At 40.0% G+C, this 14,770-nt stretch overlaps 1 protein-coding gene across 8 annotated transcripts in view; it reads right to left on the bottom strand.

The window, feature by feature from the left end:
* Window positions 1-567: 567 nt before the first annotated feature.
* Window positions 568-14,770, bottom strand: part of LOC120530784 (nck-associated protein 5-like) — a 746,735-nt gene continuing 732,532 nt past the window's right edge. For all 8 annotated transcript variants that reach the window (XM_039755382.1, XM_039755381.1, XM_039755383.1 and 5 more), the window contains one exon: window positions 568-995. In XM_039755382.1, the coding sequence (XP_039611316.1) occupies window positions 717-995 (279 nt within the window). In that variant the 3' untranslated portion in view covers window positions 568-716. The remainder of the gene's footprint in view (window positions 996-14,770) is intronic.

Below are 14,770 nucleotides of genomic sequence, written 5' to 3'. Positions count from 1 at the left end.
GAGGATGGGCAGAATGTTCACCTTTCAACATGACAACGACCCGAGGCACACAGCAAAATTGACCACACAGTGGCTGAAGGAGAAACAAAGTGAATGTCCTCGTGTGGCCCAGACCTAAGTCCCACTGGAAATCTGTGGAACGTCGTGAAGATTGCAGACCACCAACGCTCACCATCCAATTTGACCGAACTTGAACAGTTCTGTAAAGAAGAGTGGGCCAATATTACTCAATCTAGGTGTGCAAAGCTGATAGAGAAGTATCCCACCAGACTCAAGGCTGTCATTAAAGCAAAAGGTGGGTCAACAAAATGACATTGGGTTTGTGATCCTTTATTCATCTCAGTAGGTCTTGGTTTTGAGTTTTTAAAAATTCTTCTGAACTGTAGCTGTGATATCTTTCACTTGGATGTTAGAGGTTGCATTGAGTAAGTAAAACTGGGAAGAAATATTAGTGCATGTGTTTTCATTTAAGGCAGTAAAGCAAAAAAATGGGAATATTTCAAAGGGGGCATTCTTTTCTATACCCACTGTATGTATGTATATGTACATATATATATATATATATATATATATATATATATATATATTGCTTTTTACAAAATCTCATAGATTGTTCTTCTTCTTTCATGGTAGGTTTCAACGCTGATAACATACATCATTCCATACGATGCATTAAGTGCTCCAGGAAGGTGAATATCCAGGTCATGTCCGAGTCCCTAAACGTCATTGGAGCCTTGGCTGGCACATGACGAGAAGCTGTCGTACAAGGAGTCGCTCAGACACTCCAGGCTGTCGACGATGGGCTTATCCGAGCAGCTCGAGGACGCCTCTTCGTTTCCACCGGCCTCCTTTCCTGTTTCGGCCTTGCTGAAGTTCTTCTCTTTTTCCGCAAAGGTTCCAGCGTTGCTGTTAAGTTTGTTAAGAGACTCTAAGGAGATGTTTGAAAAAACAGACATTTTCGGTTCCTCTTGTTGGTCCTCCGCTTTCTCCGTGATCTGAAATAAAGCAGACGAAAGTAGTGAGTGCCAGATGATCCACGAAAACAACAACAACAAAAAGAAACCTCAGATGATACTTGGATGCGGGTGGCCCGCAGAAGTGGCACGTTAAACACTGTGCCTGCAGAAAGTATGCGGACCCCTTCAGTTTTGCAGCCTTGTGCTAAAATCATTTTACATTCTGTTTTTCCCACCACATCAATCAACACTCGATACCCCAGCATGACAAAGCGAGAACAGGAGATTAGACATTTTTGTACATTTATTAAAAATAAAAAAATAATGCCACCCGAGGCAAGGTACTTTTTTGCTGCCCCCACTCCCATCCTTACTAGACACGAGGTGGTACACTTAAATCTACTGACCATGCGAGCCACACTACAGGCTTCACAATACAATACCCCTAGTGCAAACAAATCAGTGTGTAAATACCTGAAACACACATGCAAGGTAAGCGATGCCATTCTTAAATTATATTTCCTAATCTCGGTTTACCTTGTCTTGTCTCGTCTTGCCTTGTTTCTTTTTACCTTATTTTGTCATAGCTTGCATTGTATTTTCTTCTGTTGTTGCATTTGGTCTTCTCCTAGCTTGTCTACCCTAGTCTTATCATAGTCTAACCTTATCCTATCGTATCTCATTCTATATTACTTTACTTCTTCCTGTCTCCCCCTACATGTTGTCTTGTTCTGTTTTGTCTCACCTTGCCTTACCATCTCTTTTTCTAGATTATCTTTGAGTCATTGTGTTATCTTATGTCATTTTCAGCTCCACATACCACACCCCAACTCACCTCTTCCCACCTGGTCTTATCTCATTATGTCTTTCCTTTTCTTGTCCTGCTTTACTTTATATCTTCTTCTACTGACCATGCCATATCTTGTTCTATCCAGGCTTAACTTAACTCACCTAATGTTACCTTTTCATATCTAATCTGAATTTGGCTTGTCTTGTATAATCCCATCTTTTCTTGTCTTATCTTATTCCATATTGTCTTATTTTACCTAATCATAACTTTATTTTAGTCTCTTCTGTTGTTGCATTTGGTCTTCTCCTAGCTTGTCTACCCTAGTCTTATCATAGTCTAACCTTATCCTATCGTATCTCATTCTATATTACTTTACTTCTTCCTGTCTCACCCTACATGTTGCCTTGTTCTGTTTTGTCTCACCTTGCCTTACCATCTCTTTTTCTAGATTATCTTTGAGTCATTGTGTTATCTTATGTCATTTTCAGCTCCACATACCACATATCTGGTTCTATCCAGGCTTAACTTAACTCACCTAATGTTACCTTTTCATATCTAATCTGAACTTGTAACTCCTGTCTTGTATAATCCCAACTTTTCTTGTCTTATTTTATCCCATATTGTCTTATTTTACCTAATCATAGCTTTGAGTCTCATCTGTTGTTGTATTTAGTCTTATCCTCACCAGTCTTCCCTAGTGTTATCATATTCTATACTTATCCTACCATCTCATCCTGTATCTTCTTCCTGTCTTTCCTTATGTTGCCTTGTTCTGTTTTGTCTTATCATCTCTTTTCCTATATTATCTTAAGTTGTCATTTATGTCATGTCATTTTTAGCTTGACATACTGTACCCCCAACTCACCTTATCCTATCTTGTCTGCTCTCATCCTACTTTTATCATATACAATCATTTTTAGCTTATCTCATCTTTCCTTGTCCTGTCTTATTATATGTGCTGTCCTTATTATCATGTCATATCTGGTCTTATCTTAAATGATCTCATGTTATCTTTCCATATCTCCTCTTACCTTTTGTTGTCCTTTTATATCCTCCCTTGTCTTGTCTCAACCTACCTGATTGTTTTATTTTTGGCTTGTGTTGTATTCTGTAATATCCTATCTCGCCTACCCTAGATTTATCATATTCTATCCTTATACTATATAGCTCATCCTGTACAGTATTGTCTTATTTTTTCCTATCCTTCCTTGTACTGTCTTGTCCCATTTTGTCTTGCCTCGGCTTAGTCACTTTACCCAACCTTGTCCTACCTTACATTCTATTTTCCATTATCATCTTATGTCATATTATTTTCTATCAGTTCAGCTTGATATACGGTACCCCAACTCTCCTCATCCTGTCTTGTCTTCCCTCATTCAATATTTCCCTGGGCATCTCTGCTCAAGCTGCTGCCTCCGCGACCCAATCTCGGATAAGCGGAAGAGGATGGATGGATGGATCGATCCTATCTAGCTTATTTCATCTTTCCGTGTCCTCTCTTACTTTGTTATTCTATGTTGTCCTATCTGATCCTATCCTACTTATCATCTCATATTTGTTTTTTCCAGTCTTATCTTGACTCACCGTCACATTATCTTTCCATATCTCATCTTTCCTTATCTTGCTTTTGCTCATTCTGCCTTGTCATGTCTTATCTTATTTGGTTGTGTCTTAGCTCGTCTTCTCTTATCTCGTTGTATCTTATCTCATCCTTATTGTCTTCCCTCATTCAATGTTTCCCTTTTATATCCTGTCTTAGCTTATTTCATCTTTCCGTGTCCTCTCTTACTTTGTTATTCTATGTTGTCCTATCTGATCCTATCCTACTTATCATCTCATATGTTTTTTCCAGTCTTATCTTGACTCACGTCATGTTATCTTTCCATATCTCGTCTTACCTGATCTTGCTTTTGCTCATTCTGCCCCGTCATGTCTTGTCTTTTCCTGTCCTGTTTCATTTTATCTGGTTGTGTCTTTTCTTACCCTCTTTTGGCTTAGCTTGTCTTCTCTTATCTTGTTGTATCTTATCTCATTCTGTGTTTTCTTCCCTCATTCAATGTTTCTTTCAGCTTGCCTCAACTTTCCATGTCCTGTCTTACTTTATGTAATTTAATGTTGTCTTATCTGATCTTATCCTACTTATCATCTCATATTTGTTTTTCCCCTTTCTTATCTTGACTCACCGTCACATTATCTTTCCATATCTCATCTTTCCTTATCTTGCTTTTGCTCATTCTGCCTTGTCATGTCTTATCTTATTTGGTTGTGTCTTAGCTCGTCTTATCTTATCTCATCCTTATTGTCTTCCCTCATTCAATGTTTCTCTTTTATATCCTGTCTTAGCTTATTTCATCTTTCCGTGTCCTCTCTTACTTTGTTATTCTATGTTGTCCTATCTGATCTCATCCTACTTATCATCTCATATCTGTTTTTTCCAGTCTTATCTTGACTCACGTCATGTTATCTTTCCATATCTCGTCTTACCTGATCTTGCTTTTGCTCATCCTGCCCCGTCATGTCTTGTCTTTTCCTGTCCTGTTTCATTTTATCTGGTTGTGTCTTTTCTTACCCTCTTTTGGCTTAGCTTGTCTTCTCTTATCTTGTATCTTATCTCATCTGGTCTCATCTCTGGTCTACTCTGGCCTTTTCATATTCTATCCTTACCTTATCCTATCTTGTCTCCTCTTTCTTCTGTGTTTTCTTGACTTGTCTAATCTCGTTTTAGCTCACCTTGCCACTGCTCATCATACTGTATGTTGTTCTCCCTTACCGTTCCTATCCTATCTTGTCTCATATTGCGCTATGTCACATCTTCTTATTTTGTCTCGTCCCGTCTTATGTTCTACTGTCACATCAGGGTGGCGACTAATCAAACAAGCCTGGTGGGGTTACTAGGCCATGATGGACCCATTCATGCATGTACCCGCACTTAAGGTTAATTGAAACTCCTCCTCTTCCTCCTCCGGTAAAACACATTGTGTTAATAACTTAGGAAAGCCTCTATTCAGCTTGTGGTTGGTATTGAGGGTCGAGGTAAGGTAATTGTGAAGGCCCCGTGAAATACCAAACAGAAATGAGGAAAGAACAGAATAACAAGGTTCAGATTCCAGAAACGGACAACAGAAGTTTCGAGGTGCGGTAGTTTATTTGACAATACTCTTGTACTCATGACAATAATAACCTTATTAAAGCTTCATTTCATTACTACTTAAAGAGTCTCAAAGAGTCGCAGAGCTCATGGTTATGTTAAAAGCAATCGTCTCCCACCCAACAGAACCTGACGCCATTTAGTATAATACAAAGACACCTGGACCTGCCAGCAGGGTGATTCCTCTCTGCAGTTTGGATGTTCTCGCCGTGTTTACAATTTGCTCCATCCCATCCACGCCGGGTTTCTGCTTCCCACTAACGGCCGTCAAGTTATTCTGTGCGTCTACTCAATTTTTGAACGAGCGCATTCTGAAAATGGACTTACGGACGGACGGTGGGCACTGAAAAGAGAAACTCCCTTGAGGGCACAACATTACGACAGATAACCACCGCTGTTCAGTCAAGTGAACCTTTTTTTGCTCGAAACTTTCCAGGCGATTTCAATTTCATTTTCTCAGCTGTTTTGAGTGATGTCTTTACCTCGTTTTATTATTTCAGAAATATAAACGGATGACAATAAACAGAGAGACATCGGCTTATTTGTGTGACACGTATCTTTCATCGAACGAGAATTTACTCCATGATCTCCTGGAGGTTCATGTTCACATCTTGAAATAAGCCGCAGGTGTGATATCTGAGGAAGACATTCATTTCAGGATATCTCTTTCGCATTTGGAGATATTTAAAAAAGCATTTGGGAATTCTTAAAATGTATTCGAGATAGGCTGAAATTGGCTGCTGCTGAGATATCGTGGCCAGCTTGCGCAGATACGCCTAATTCATTTTTGCGATCGTCTATCTGAATGTACGTTTCGAGACAGATCAGATTGCTCGTTTGTCATGCCATACCGTGCACGTGCTATGCCGGCTTAGCTGGCCGACTTTTATTTCTGGGTAGCCTGGGAAGTTTGGGACCCCCATGGGTGGCTGCTTATCTCGTATCTCCTCCTTGTTGTTCTCCTCTCCTCTCTTCTGTGTTTGTTCTCTCGCTGATAATTGGTGCCCTGTGCCTTCAGCATGTGGCAATTAACACAAGTAATTAGTCCAATTAACGTACCTTACAAGTCACCAGGCGGCTTCCTGCCTCCCAAAGAGTCCTCTGTGCATGTTACAGTTTTATATCATCAAGTTACAAAGTAAGCAACTGACTAACTTGCAAAATGGAGGGGTTCATTAACAGAGTAACATTTAAAATTCTAGCAAGGGGGCAAAAAAAAAAAAACAAACATCCGCTCTGTACTAATTTTATAAAGAGAGAGAAAATACAAAATCTTAATAGCAAACAAGTCCAGCTTCGTCCACCACATCATTCAAAACCAAACTTGTACCACTTGCCTCGTCGTGAGCCCGAAATTAATACCACACTTTCAATTCAAGGTGGTGGTGGGGAAGCCCACTCAGACAGTCGATATTCATCTCTTCCGGTGGCACTTCCTGGTGTGGCGGAAGTGCCGCATGAGCACCCGGAAGCACTCTGGGTATGCCAGGAATCTCTTCCAGCAATCCAAGGCTCTATAATCCTCCGGGTGCCCCCTGACGGTGGCCATGGCTAAGCTCTGATTGCGTGGCCCCCATGTGAACCAGGACGGCTGCCCTATCGTGGCCCAGGGGGAGGTATTGTCTCTCTCCCGGCCCTTCCAGGGGTCCCGGCTAAGTTGGGTCCCCAGCCATCCGCCACAACTTCTATTTCAGATGAGATCTGTAAATGACCAAAAAACAGACACACAAACCGACAAAGAAATGAACGGACACGAGGTGAGCTGAGGGTTGAAATGAAGCCATTAGTGTGTAAAATGAATAAATAACACTGGACACACATAGAGGGCATTACGGAAAAATCGCAAAGGTCAGTAGGTCTGGATTGAAAAACGATTTGTAGGTAAGCACAAATGTCTGAGGCCGGGTTTGTAGGTAAGCACAAATGTCTGAGGCCGGGTTTATACTTCACGCGACGCCAGCTCCAGCGGACGCCCCTGCTACGTAAGCGTTTCACTGTTTATACCTGCACACGTACTTTACGTAAATCTGGAGGAATCCACCAGGTGGCAGTGCGAGATGTCATCACGGTGAGAACAGGTTCGGCTTCTCTGTGTTGTGAATTACCTCAAACATCCATTAAACTCCGATGACACCTTACCGCAATATCTCTAAAAAGGATGTTTAATGATTAACTCCATCAATCCAGGGATGTGTCCATTCCAGCAAGCACTGGGCATGAGGCAAAAACAATCCTTGAACGGGGCATCGGCTCATCGCAAGGTGAATACAAGCACTCACAAACAAAAATGGCGTCATTTTAGTGTCACCAAATCTGCATATCTTTGGAAGGAAACTGGAGCACACGGTGGAAACCCAGCAGGAAACTCCAGGCGGGGAATACCAGCGACGTGACTCCCTGTGAGACAGCAGCACTACCGGGTCACACCCATGTGTGTAATTATTAACAGTATTCATTATTTAAACAAAGTTACCGATTTATCTGTAAAATGTAGCATACATACTTTAAGGCATTTCATCATGAAAGTGATACCAAGTATAAATCTAAGGATTCTAAATGTGCAGAGAGTTGGAATATCAGACATATAATGTGTTCTGTGTGGCGATCTATTGCTGTTTGCCGCTGCTGTCAGCACAGGAGAAAAACCCCAGAAATAAGACGGCCCAGAAGATGGTACGTGAGACCTTTAAAATGTTATCGTGTCATTACGATCAGGAATATGCAACACTTGAATATAAAAGCACCATGAATGCATCTGTATGTCGGCATTTTGCTTCACCACATCGAACCATTCATCAAACATCGCGCACATCGATCCCGTAGGATCCGCACAGCGGCTTTTTGTCACATGTAGACAGTAAACAGAGACTCAGACGTCACATTCTGACTTTTACTACACTGCGCCCCCCGAGTTTTTGCTGGTAATAAAAGTCGCGCACGCATCGCATTCATTTCTGAGGACCTGCTCAGAGGATGCGTCAAATGAATGCTGGGAACGCATGGCAGCCATGATGTGGGCGCGTACGCATTCTGGGTATAAATGAGCCCTAAACTTAAGTGTTGGACCAGCCCTTCCAACTTCTTCCCATTTACCCTGAGAAAGTTATCAGGGTACTTTCCAGGCTCAAGTCCTAGCTTTGTCACTGTTGGCTTGTTCACCCAGTGTCCATATGGGTACACTTTAGATGAAGTGGTGACCTTATAAAATGGCTGGCTATGCCCCGTGTGCCATCCTGCTTAGGGTTACTTCATACCCAGTGGCCAGTACTGCTAGTTTGAGCTCCATTTCCCAAAAATGGAGAATCTGTTTGGTCAAAAAAGGGATGAAAAGATATGAAAACATCCTACTCCTCTTCCTCATCCACCAGTCAGTAGCCATGTCTTCAAATTCTGTGTGAATGCATTAAATTTTCATGCACTGCTCGGATTTTCCAGTTACAAAATGCATACGAAAGTTTGTCATGCAGTTACTCAGCAAACTTAATCTTAAGCCAACGCTTATGACCTGATATGTTCTGGAAATTCCCCCCAAATAAAATTCTAGGTAGTACCCACCTCAACAAAATGACCTATAGCTGTAGGTTAACTATGGCAAAGTGTTGCCAAACCAAGTGACATAGCATTAGCCAAAAGAAGAGCAGCAGCATCTGTTGAGCATCAAGCAAATCACAAAGGCTGATTATATGATGAAGAACACCATAATAGGAAGAAGAAGAAAAGCAGCGGCATCTGCTGAACATCAAACACAATGAAAAAGACCAAAATAGGAAGAAGAAGAAGAAGAAAAACAGCAGCATCAACTAAGGAGCAAGTACTGCAAATTGCAAAGGCTGATTATATGATGAAGAACACCATAACAGGAAGAAGAAGATCAAAATCGACAGCATCAACTAAGCAAATTGCAAAGGCTGATTATATGATGAAGAACACCATAATAATAATAAGAAGAAAAGCAGCGGCATCTGCTGAACATCAAACACAATGAAAAAGACCGTAATAGGAAGAAGAAGAAAAGCAGCAGCATCAACTAAGGAGCAAGTACTGCAAATTGGAAAGGTTGATTATATGATGAAGAACACCATAACAGGAAGAAGAAGATCAAAATCGACAGCATCAACTAAGCAAATCGCAAAGGCTGATTATATGATGAAGAACACCATAATAATAATAAGAAGAAAAGCAGCGGCGTCTGCTGAACATCAAACACAATGAAAAAGACCATAATAGGAAGAAGAAGAAGAAGAAGAAGAAGAAGAAAAGCAGCAGCATCAACTAAGGAGCAAGTACTGCAAATTGCAAAGGCTGATTATATGATGAAGAACACCATAATAGGAAGAACAAGAAAAGCAGCGGCATCTGCTGAGCATCAAGCAAATCTGAAAGGCAGATTACACAATAAAGAACACCATAATAAGATGATGAAGAAGAAAAGCAGCGGCATCAACTAAGGAACAAGTACTGTAAATCGCAAAGGCTGATTATTTGATGAAAAACACCATAATAGGAAGAAGAAGAAGAAAAGCAGCGGCATCTGCTGAGCATCAAACAGATCTGAAAGGCAAATTACACAATAAAGAACTCCATAATAGGAAGAAGAAGGATAAAAGCGCCAGCATCTACTAAGGAACAAGTAAATCATAAAGGCTGATTATATAATGAACACCACCATAATTAGAGGAAAAAGAAGAAAAGCAGCAGCATCTGCCGAGCATCAAGAAAATCACAAAGGCTAATTATATAATGAAGAACAGCGGCATCTGCTGAGAATCAAGCAAATGTCCAATGCTGATTACATTAAGAAATACACCATAATTGGAGGAAGACAATAAGCAGTGTCACCTGCTTAGCATCAAGAAAATCACAAAGGCCAATTTGATGATGAAGGACACCATAATAGAACTTCCATTTCAGCATAATACATAAAAAAATAATGGCAGTACAAAAGATAGAGGTCCACTAAAATATAGATGACTTGGACCAGAATGAAGATTATCAACTCTTATCAGCCTAAACACGCACAAAGCTGAGTCTCTTGTGCCTTTCAGTATGTCTACGATTCTGACAAAACATAACAGATATTCAGTATATTACAGTATGTAATTTTTACCATTGTTACATTTTTTTTTAAAAAAAAGCTCTTTTCCAACATGAATGGAGAGCAGCTTTTCAAATGAATTTTCACATTCAAACTGACCAAATGGTTTTTGTCTTTTCACTTATTAATGTAATAATAATCCCTGCATGCAGCCTGGTGCAAACTGCAGAGCTGAAAAGTAGTTCTTGTAGAGGTAAAAGAATCAATCTAGTGAGGATGGCTAAAGGTTCTTGACATGTTTAAGGACCGGCAGCAGAGGAGACAAAAGGAGTAGCTTGTAGCTCTTATTTGCCTTATCTATCAGAGTGTGTAAGCTCCGAATATTATTTACAAAGACCAAACAGTGTGTGTTTATGTGAGAAGGTGCTCTGTGAGGACCCGTAATGGCTCCAGCTCTGCAGTGGAATAAGTGTGTCACGAAATGCATCTATCTATCTATTAATTATGTTGTGCCTTTCATTTCTATCTATTATATAGTGCCTTTCATATTTATCTATTAAGTATATAGTGCATTTTATATCTATCATCTATTAATTATATAATGCCTTTCAAATCCATCTATCTATTATACAGTGCCTTTCATATCTATCATCTATTAATTATATAGTGCCTTTCATATCTATCTATCTTTACTATATAGTGCCTTTCACATTTATCTATCTAGACTGTGGGTTTTACACAGATGTAAAATGTAGAAAAGCTCTATCTTGTTTGTTTTTTTTCCCCAAGAACTGAATGCGTGTTAATGAGCTTTATTATGAAAGGTGTATTGTCTTTATGTTTTCAAAACATGCATTATTAAAGCAGCTTCGTTATGGGCAGCAAATCTGTGCAGATGGAATCAAAATACAGAAGGCACCACTTGGCGTTCCGAGCTCCATGCAAAGGCTAATCACACATTACGGCTCTGCAGAAATAAGTACAGGAATACGGCAATTAAGAAATTAAATAAAAGTCAGCATAAGACCAGTGTGAAGAGTACATTCAAATGTGCCTTGCACACAGCAGCATATGCATTATTAAAACATCAGACTTTTAATTGGTTCCAAATTGGCCTGATAAAAGAGTTGTGTGCATGTCGGTATGTCTGCATTCAAGGGCACTTCCTGCTATTAAGGTCCAAACTCCTGATCCATGAACAAGCAGGTCTATGCAAGGAATACATGGATGATTTGAAATCAGTTAAATCATTTAGTCAGCAAAAATGAAGACTGCGTGGCTTCAGAATTTTACAGTTGAATCTTTAGTCCAAAGCATTCTGTATGTGGTTTCTCTTCAGGTTTAACTCCCTGTTCTTGAGAAGTCGAGCAAAATGATGCCTTTTATTGGCTAACCGAACAGATTATATGCAGGCGTTCGAGGCAACTCAGGCCCTTTCTTCAGGCAACATGTAATCACCTCGAAAAGCTGCATATTGCAATCTGGTCAGTTAGCCAATAAAAGGCGTCATTTGGCTTGACTTCTCATTGCATCCGTGATGGCTAACAAGGTTACAACACCCAACTACTCCCCGTTCTAACAAAGGAACACTCCACCCAAAGAGACTATTCCTTTATATGTTGCTAACCTCATGTAGGTGATGGCCAAGAAGATGTCAACACTTCAGACAGAATGCAGATCACAGTGTTTCTGATAGAACAGGCATCTGTGATAACAAACACTGGACAACAGCAAACAACGGCCAAGAAAAAAAATCACGTTACGAGTGGCACAGAATCCACATGTCAAGCCACCCAGTCGTGTCAGGCTCTCACAATTTCCTAAATAAATGTCTTTTTACAAAAACCTACTTATAATATCATATCATATCTGTCTATCTGCTTGTCTATTTAATCCTGCCAACTACACTATAGCAATATAGTGCCTTTGGTATCTATTATATAGATAGATATAAAAGGCAGTATATAATAGATAGATAATAGAAAAGGCACTATACCACTATACAATAGATAGATAGATAGATAGATAGATAGATAGATAGATAGATAGATAGATAGATAGATAGATAGAGCCTTTCATATCTACTGTATCTATGTATCTAATTATATAGTGCATGTCTATCTATCTTATCTTATTATATAGTGCCTATCAGATAGATAGATAAGCACTACATACTGTAATAAGATAGATAGACATGCACTATATAATTAGATAGATAGATAGATAGATAGATAGATAGATAGATAGATAGATAGATAGATAGATAAGCATTATATAATACGATAGATAGACAAGCGCTATATAATAAGATAGATAGATAGAGCCTATCTTATTATATAATGCTTATCTATCTATATATCATTATATATTGTCTTTCCTATCTATCTGTCTATCTATCTATCATTATACATTGTTGATAGTGTTTACTTTTAACTTCCTATTTTATTTCCATATATGTAGCTCGATTTACTAGAGCACAGTGTGGTGACCAAGTAAGAAGCAAAGGGCGTCTACTGACTGTGGAGATATGACGCTCTTTTTGACATTTGTTTGGGATGTAGAAGGAACCGCAGTGCACCATGCAAAAAGGGGCAAAAGGCACAGAGTCACTTTAATTTGAGGACCCCAAGTAACCCTTTTATCTGAACAAGCTTGTATCCCTCCAGCTAAATCTCTGGAGCAGATCCATTATCTATTATCCTGCCAACTATACCAAAATTATCTGTCTATCTATCTATAAATTATAAGGTGTCTTCAAGACCTATTTCACAAATTATCAATTATATAGTGCATTTCATATCTTTCTATCAGTCTATTTATGAATGATATAGTGCCTTTCCTATCTATCATATTGTACCTTTCATATCTTTCTATCCATCCATCCATCCATTATCTAACCTGCTACATCCAAACTACACAGTCATGGGGGTCTGCTGGAGCCAATCCCAGCCAACACAGGAAGCAAGGCAGGAAACAAACCCCGGGCAGGGCACCAACCCACTGCAGGGCACACACGCACACTAGGGACAATTTAGGATCACCAATGCTCTTAACCTGCATGTCTTTGGACTGTGGGAGGAAACCAGAGCACCCGGAGGAAACCCACAAAGACACGGGGAGACAATGAAAACCCGGTCTCCTAACTGCGAGGCAGCAGCGCTACCCACTGTGCCACCGTGCCGCCATGCAATAGTAAACATTTTCAAAATTGTTGATTTTTCTCTTTTCTAAGAGCACTGGGGACCTGAGCAGATCGACATTCCTGAGACCTTCACCTTTCTTTATTTTCAGATACTGTATGATGGTCACAGTTTGCTGGTCGGATTTTGGTATCTATCTATCTATCTATCTATCTATAGTGCCTTTCATATCTATCTATCTATCTATCTATCTATCATTATATAGTGCCTTTCACTATCTATCATTATATAGTGCCTTTCACTATCTATCTATCTATCTATCTATCTATCTATCTATCTATCTATCTATCTATCTATCTATCTATCTCATTTCCTAAAAGGGGTGAACTCAAACATTTTCAAGATGAGGACATTGACCAACACCTTTTATTTTCTACATATCAAAGCCAGGTGGCAAGTGTATAGATTTCTTGCTCAGGGTCACAGAGTGGTGCAAAGGTTGGAGTTGAATGAACATCCATCTACAGCAGACCCGGTTCCTTCACCACTTCAGCACCCAGCCTACCATTAAGTGCTTTTAGCATGGGAAAGGTGCTCTATGTAAATGCAGCATACATTTTTATTATTATAAGGTGGCTTTAGTTTTCCTTTGTGCTCTCAGAGAATACACTTTGTTTGGTTTTAATGATATCTAATGCAGCTGTAAAAATCCTATCAAAACCTCTATTGGAGAAGTCTAGTTAAAAGTGAAAAAAAATATAGCAACCATATATAAATGGCTATGGAAGAAGAAGAAGAATATTAGGGTTACAAGTTTTTTTTTGTTTTTTTTTAATAAAACGACACCAGGAGGGAGGCACACAGCAGAACACAACGGACATTGCTACAGCTTCATGGTTCCAGTGTCCATGTGATGCTCTCCTTGTTTCTCCCACAGATGGCAACTCTAAAGTGTGTGTGTGTGAGAGAGAGAGCGAGAGAGCTGGCAGCCCTGTGGTGGTCTGGTGTCCTGCCATCATGCCCAGTGTTGCTGGGATGGCCACAGGATCCCCACAAGATTGCATGAATCAGGTTTAAGAAGAATGGCTGACTGAGTGATAACTGAAGGAGCTCTCTGTATATGTGGGTGCCCCACCACTCCCCAGCTCCAAACAACAATGCGGGGTGTTGTATGTCCTCCGGAAAGACCCTGTAGTCGATTCACTTTATCCAAATTCTGCCTTGTGATCACCAAAAACTTCAAAATGAAACACTTCCCTCATCTCAGCTGCAAGTGACCATGTAGGCCAGTGGCCCTCACTCTCACACTTTGCCTCCATCTGCTTGTATTTTCAGGCAGTTCTTCAGTAGAAGGTAAAAGATCAGAGTATGGAGTGTTCCATTAAACTGTTACGTTCCCGAGGGATCAAAACCTGTGGTGATAAAGAAGAGGTGGGCAGCAAATCACTCTCCTGTGGAGGCCTCACCTTCCCATGAACTGAAATGAAACGTATTACAAAGACGGCAGCTTTTTCAGATTGGTAGAACATTTTCGAAAATCTAAACTGACACCCGTGGAACCAAAAAGTCAATTACAATTTTTAATGATACAGACATAAGCATCCTCTTATTTCTGTGTTTTCATAGGGAGCCATGGTGCAACTGACAATCTGTTGAAATGATTTTTTCCCATTTGTCCGTTACAGCTGATCTCCTCACTCA

The sequence above is a fragment of the Polypterus senegalus genome, chromosome 6 (assembly GCF_016835505.1).
Source record: "Polypterus senegalus isolate Bchr_013 chromosome 6, ASM1683550v1, whole genome shotgun sequence".
NCBI lineage: Eukaryota > Metazoa > Chordata > Cladistia > Polypteriformes > Polypteridae > Polypterus > Polypterus senegalus.
This window is presented reverse-complemented; position numbering and strand designations above follow the sequence as displayed.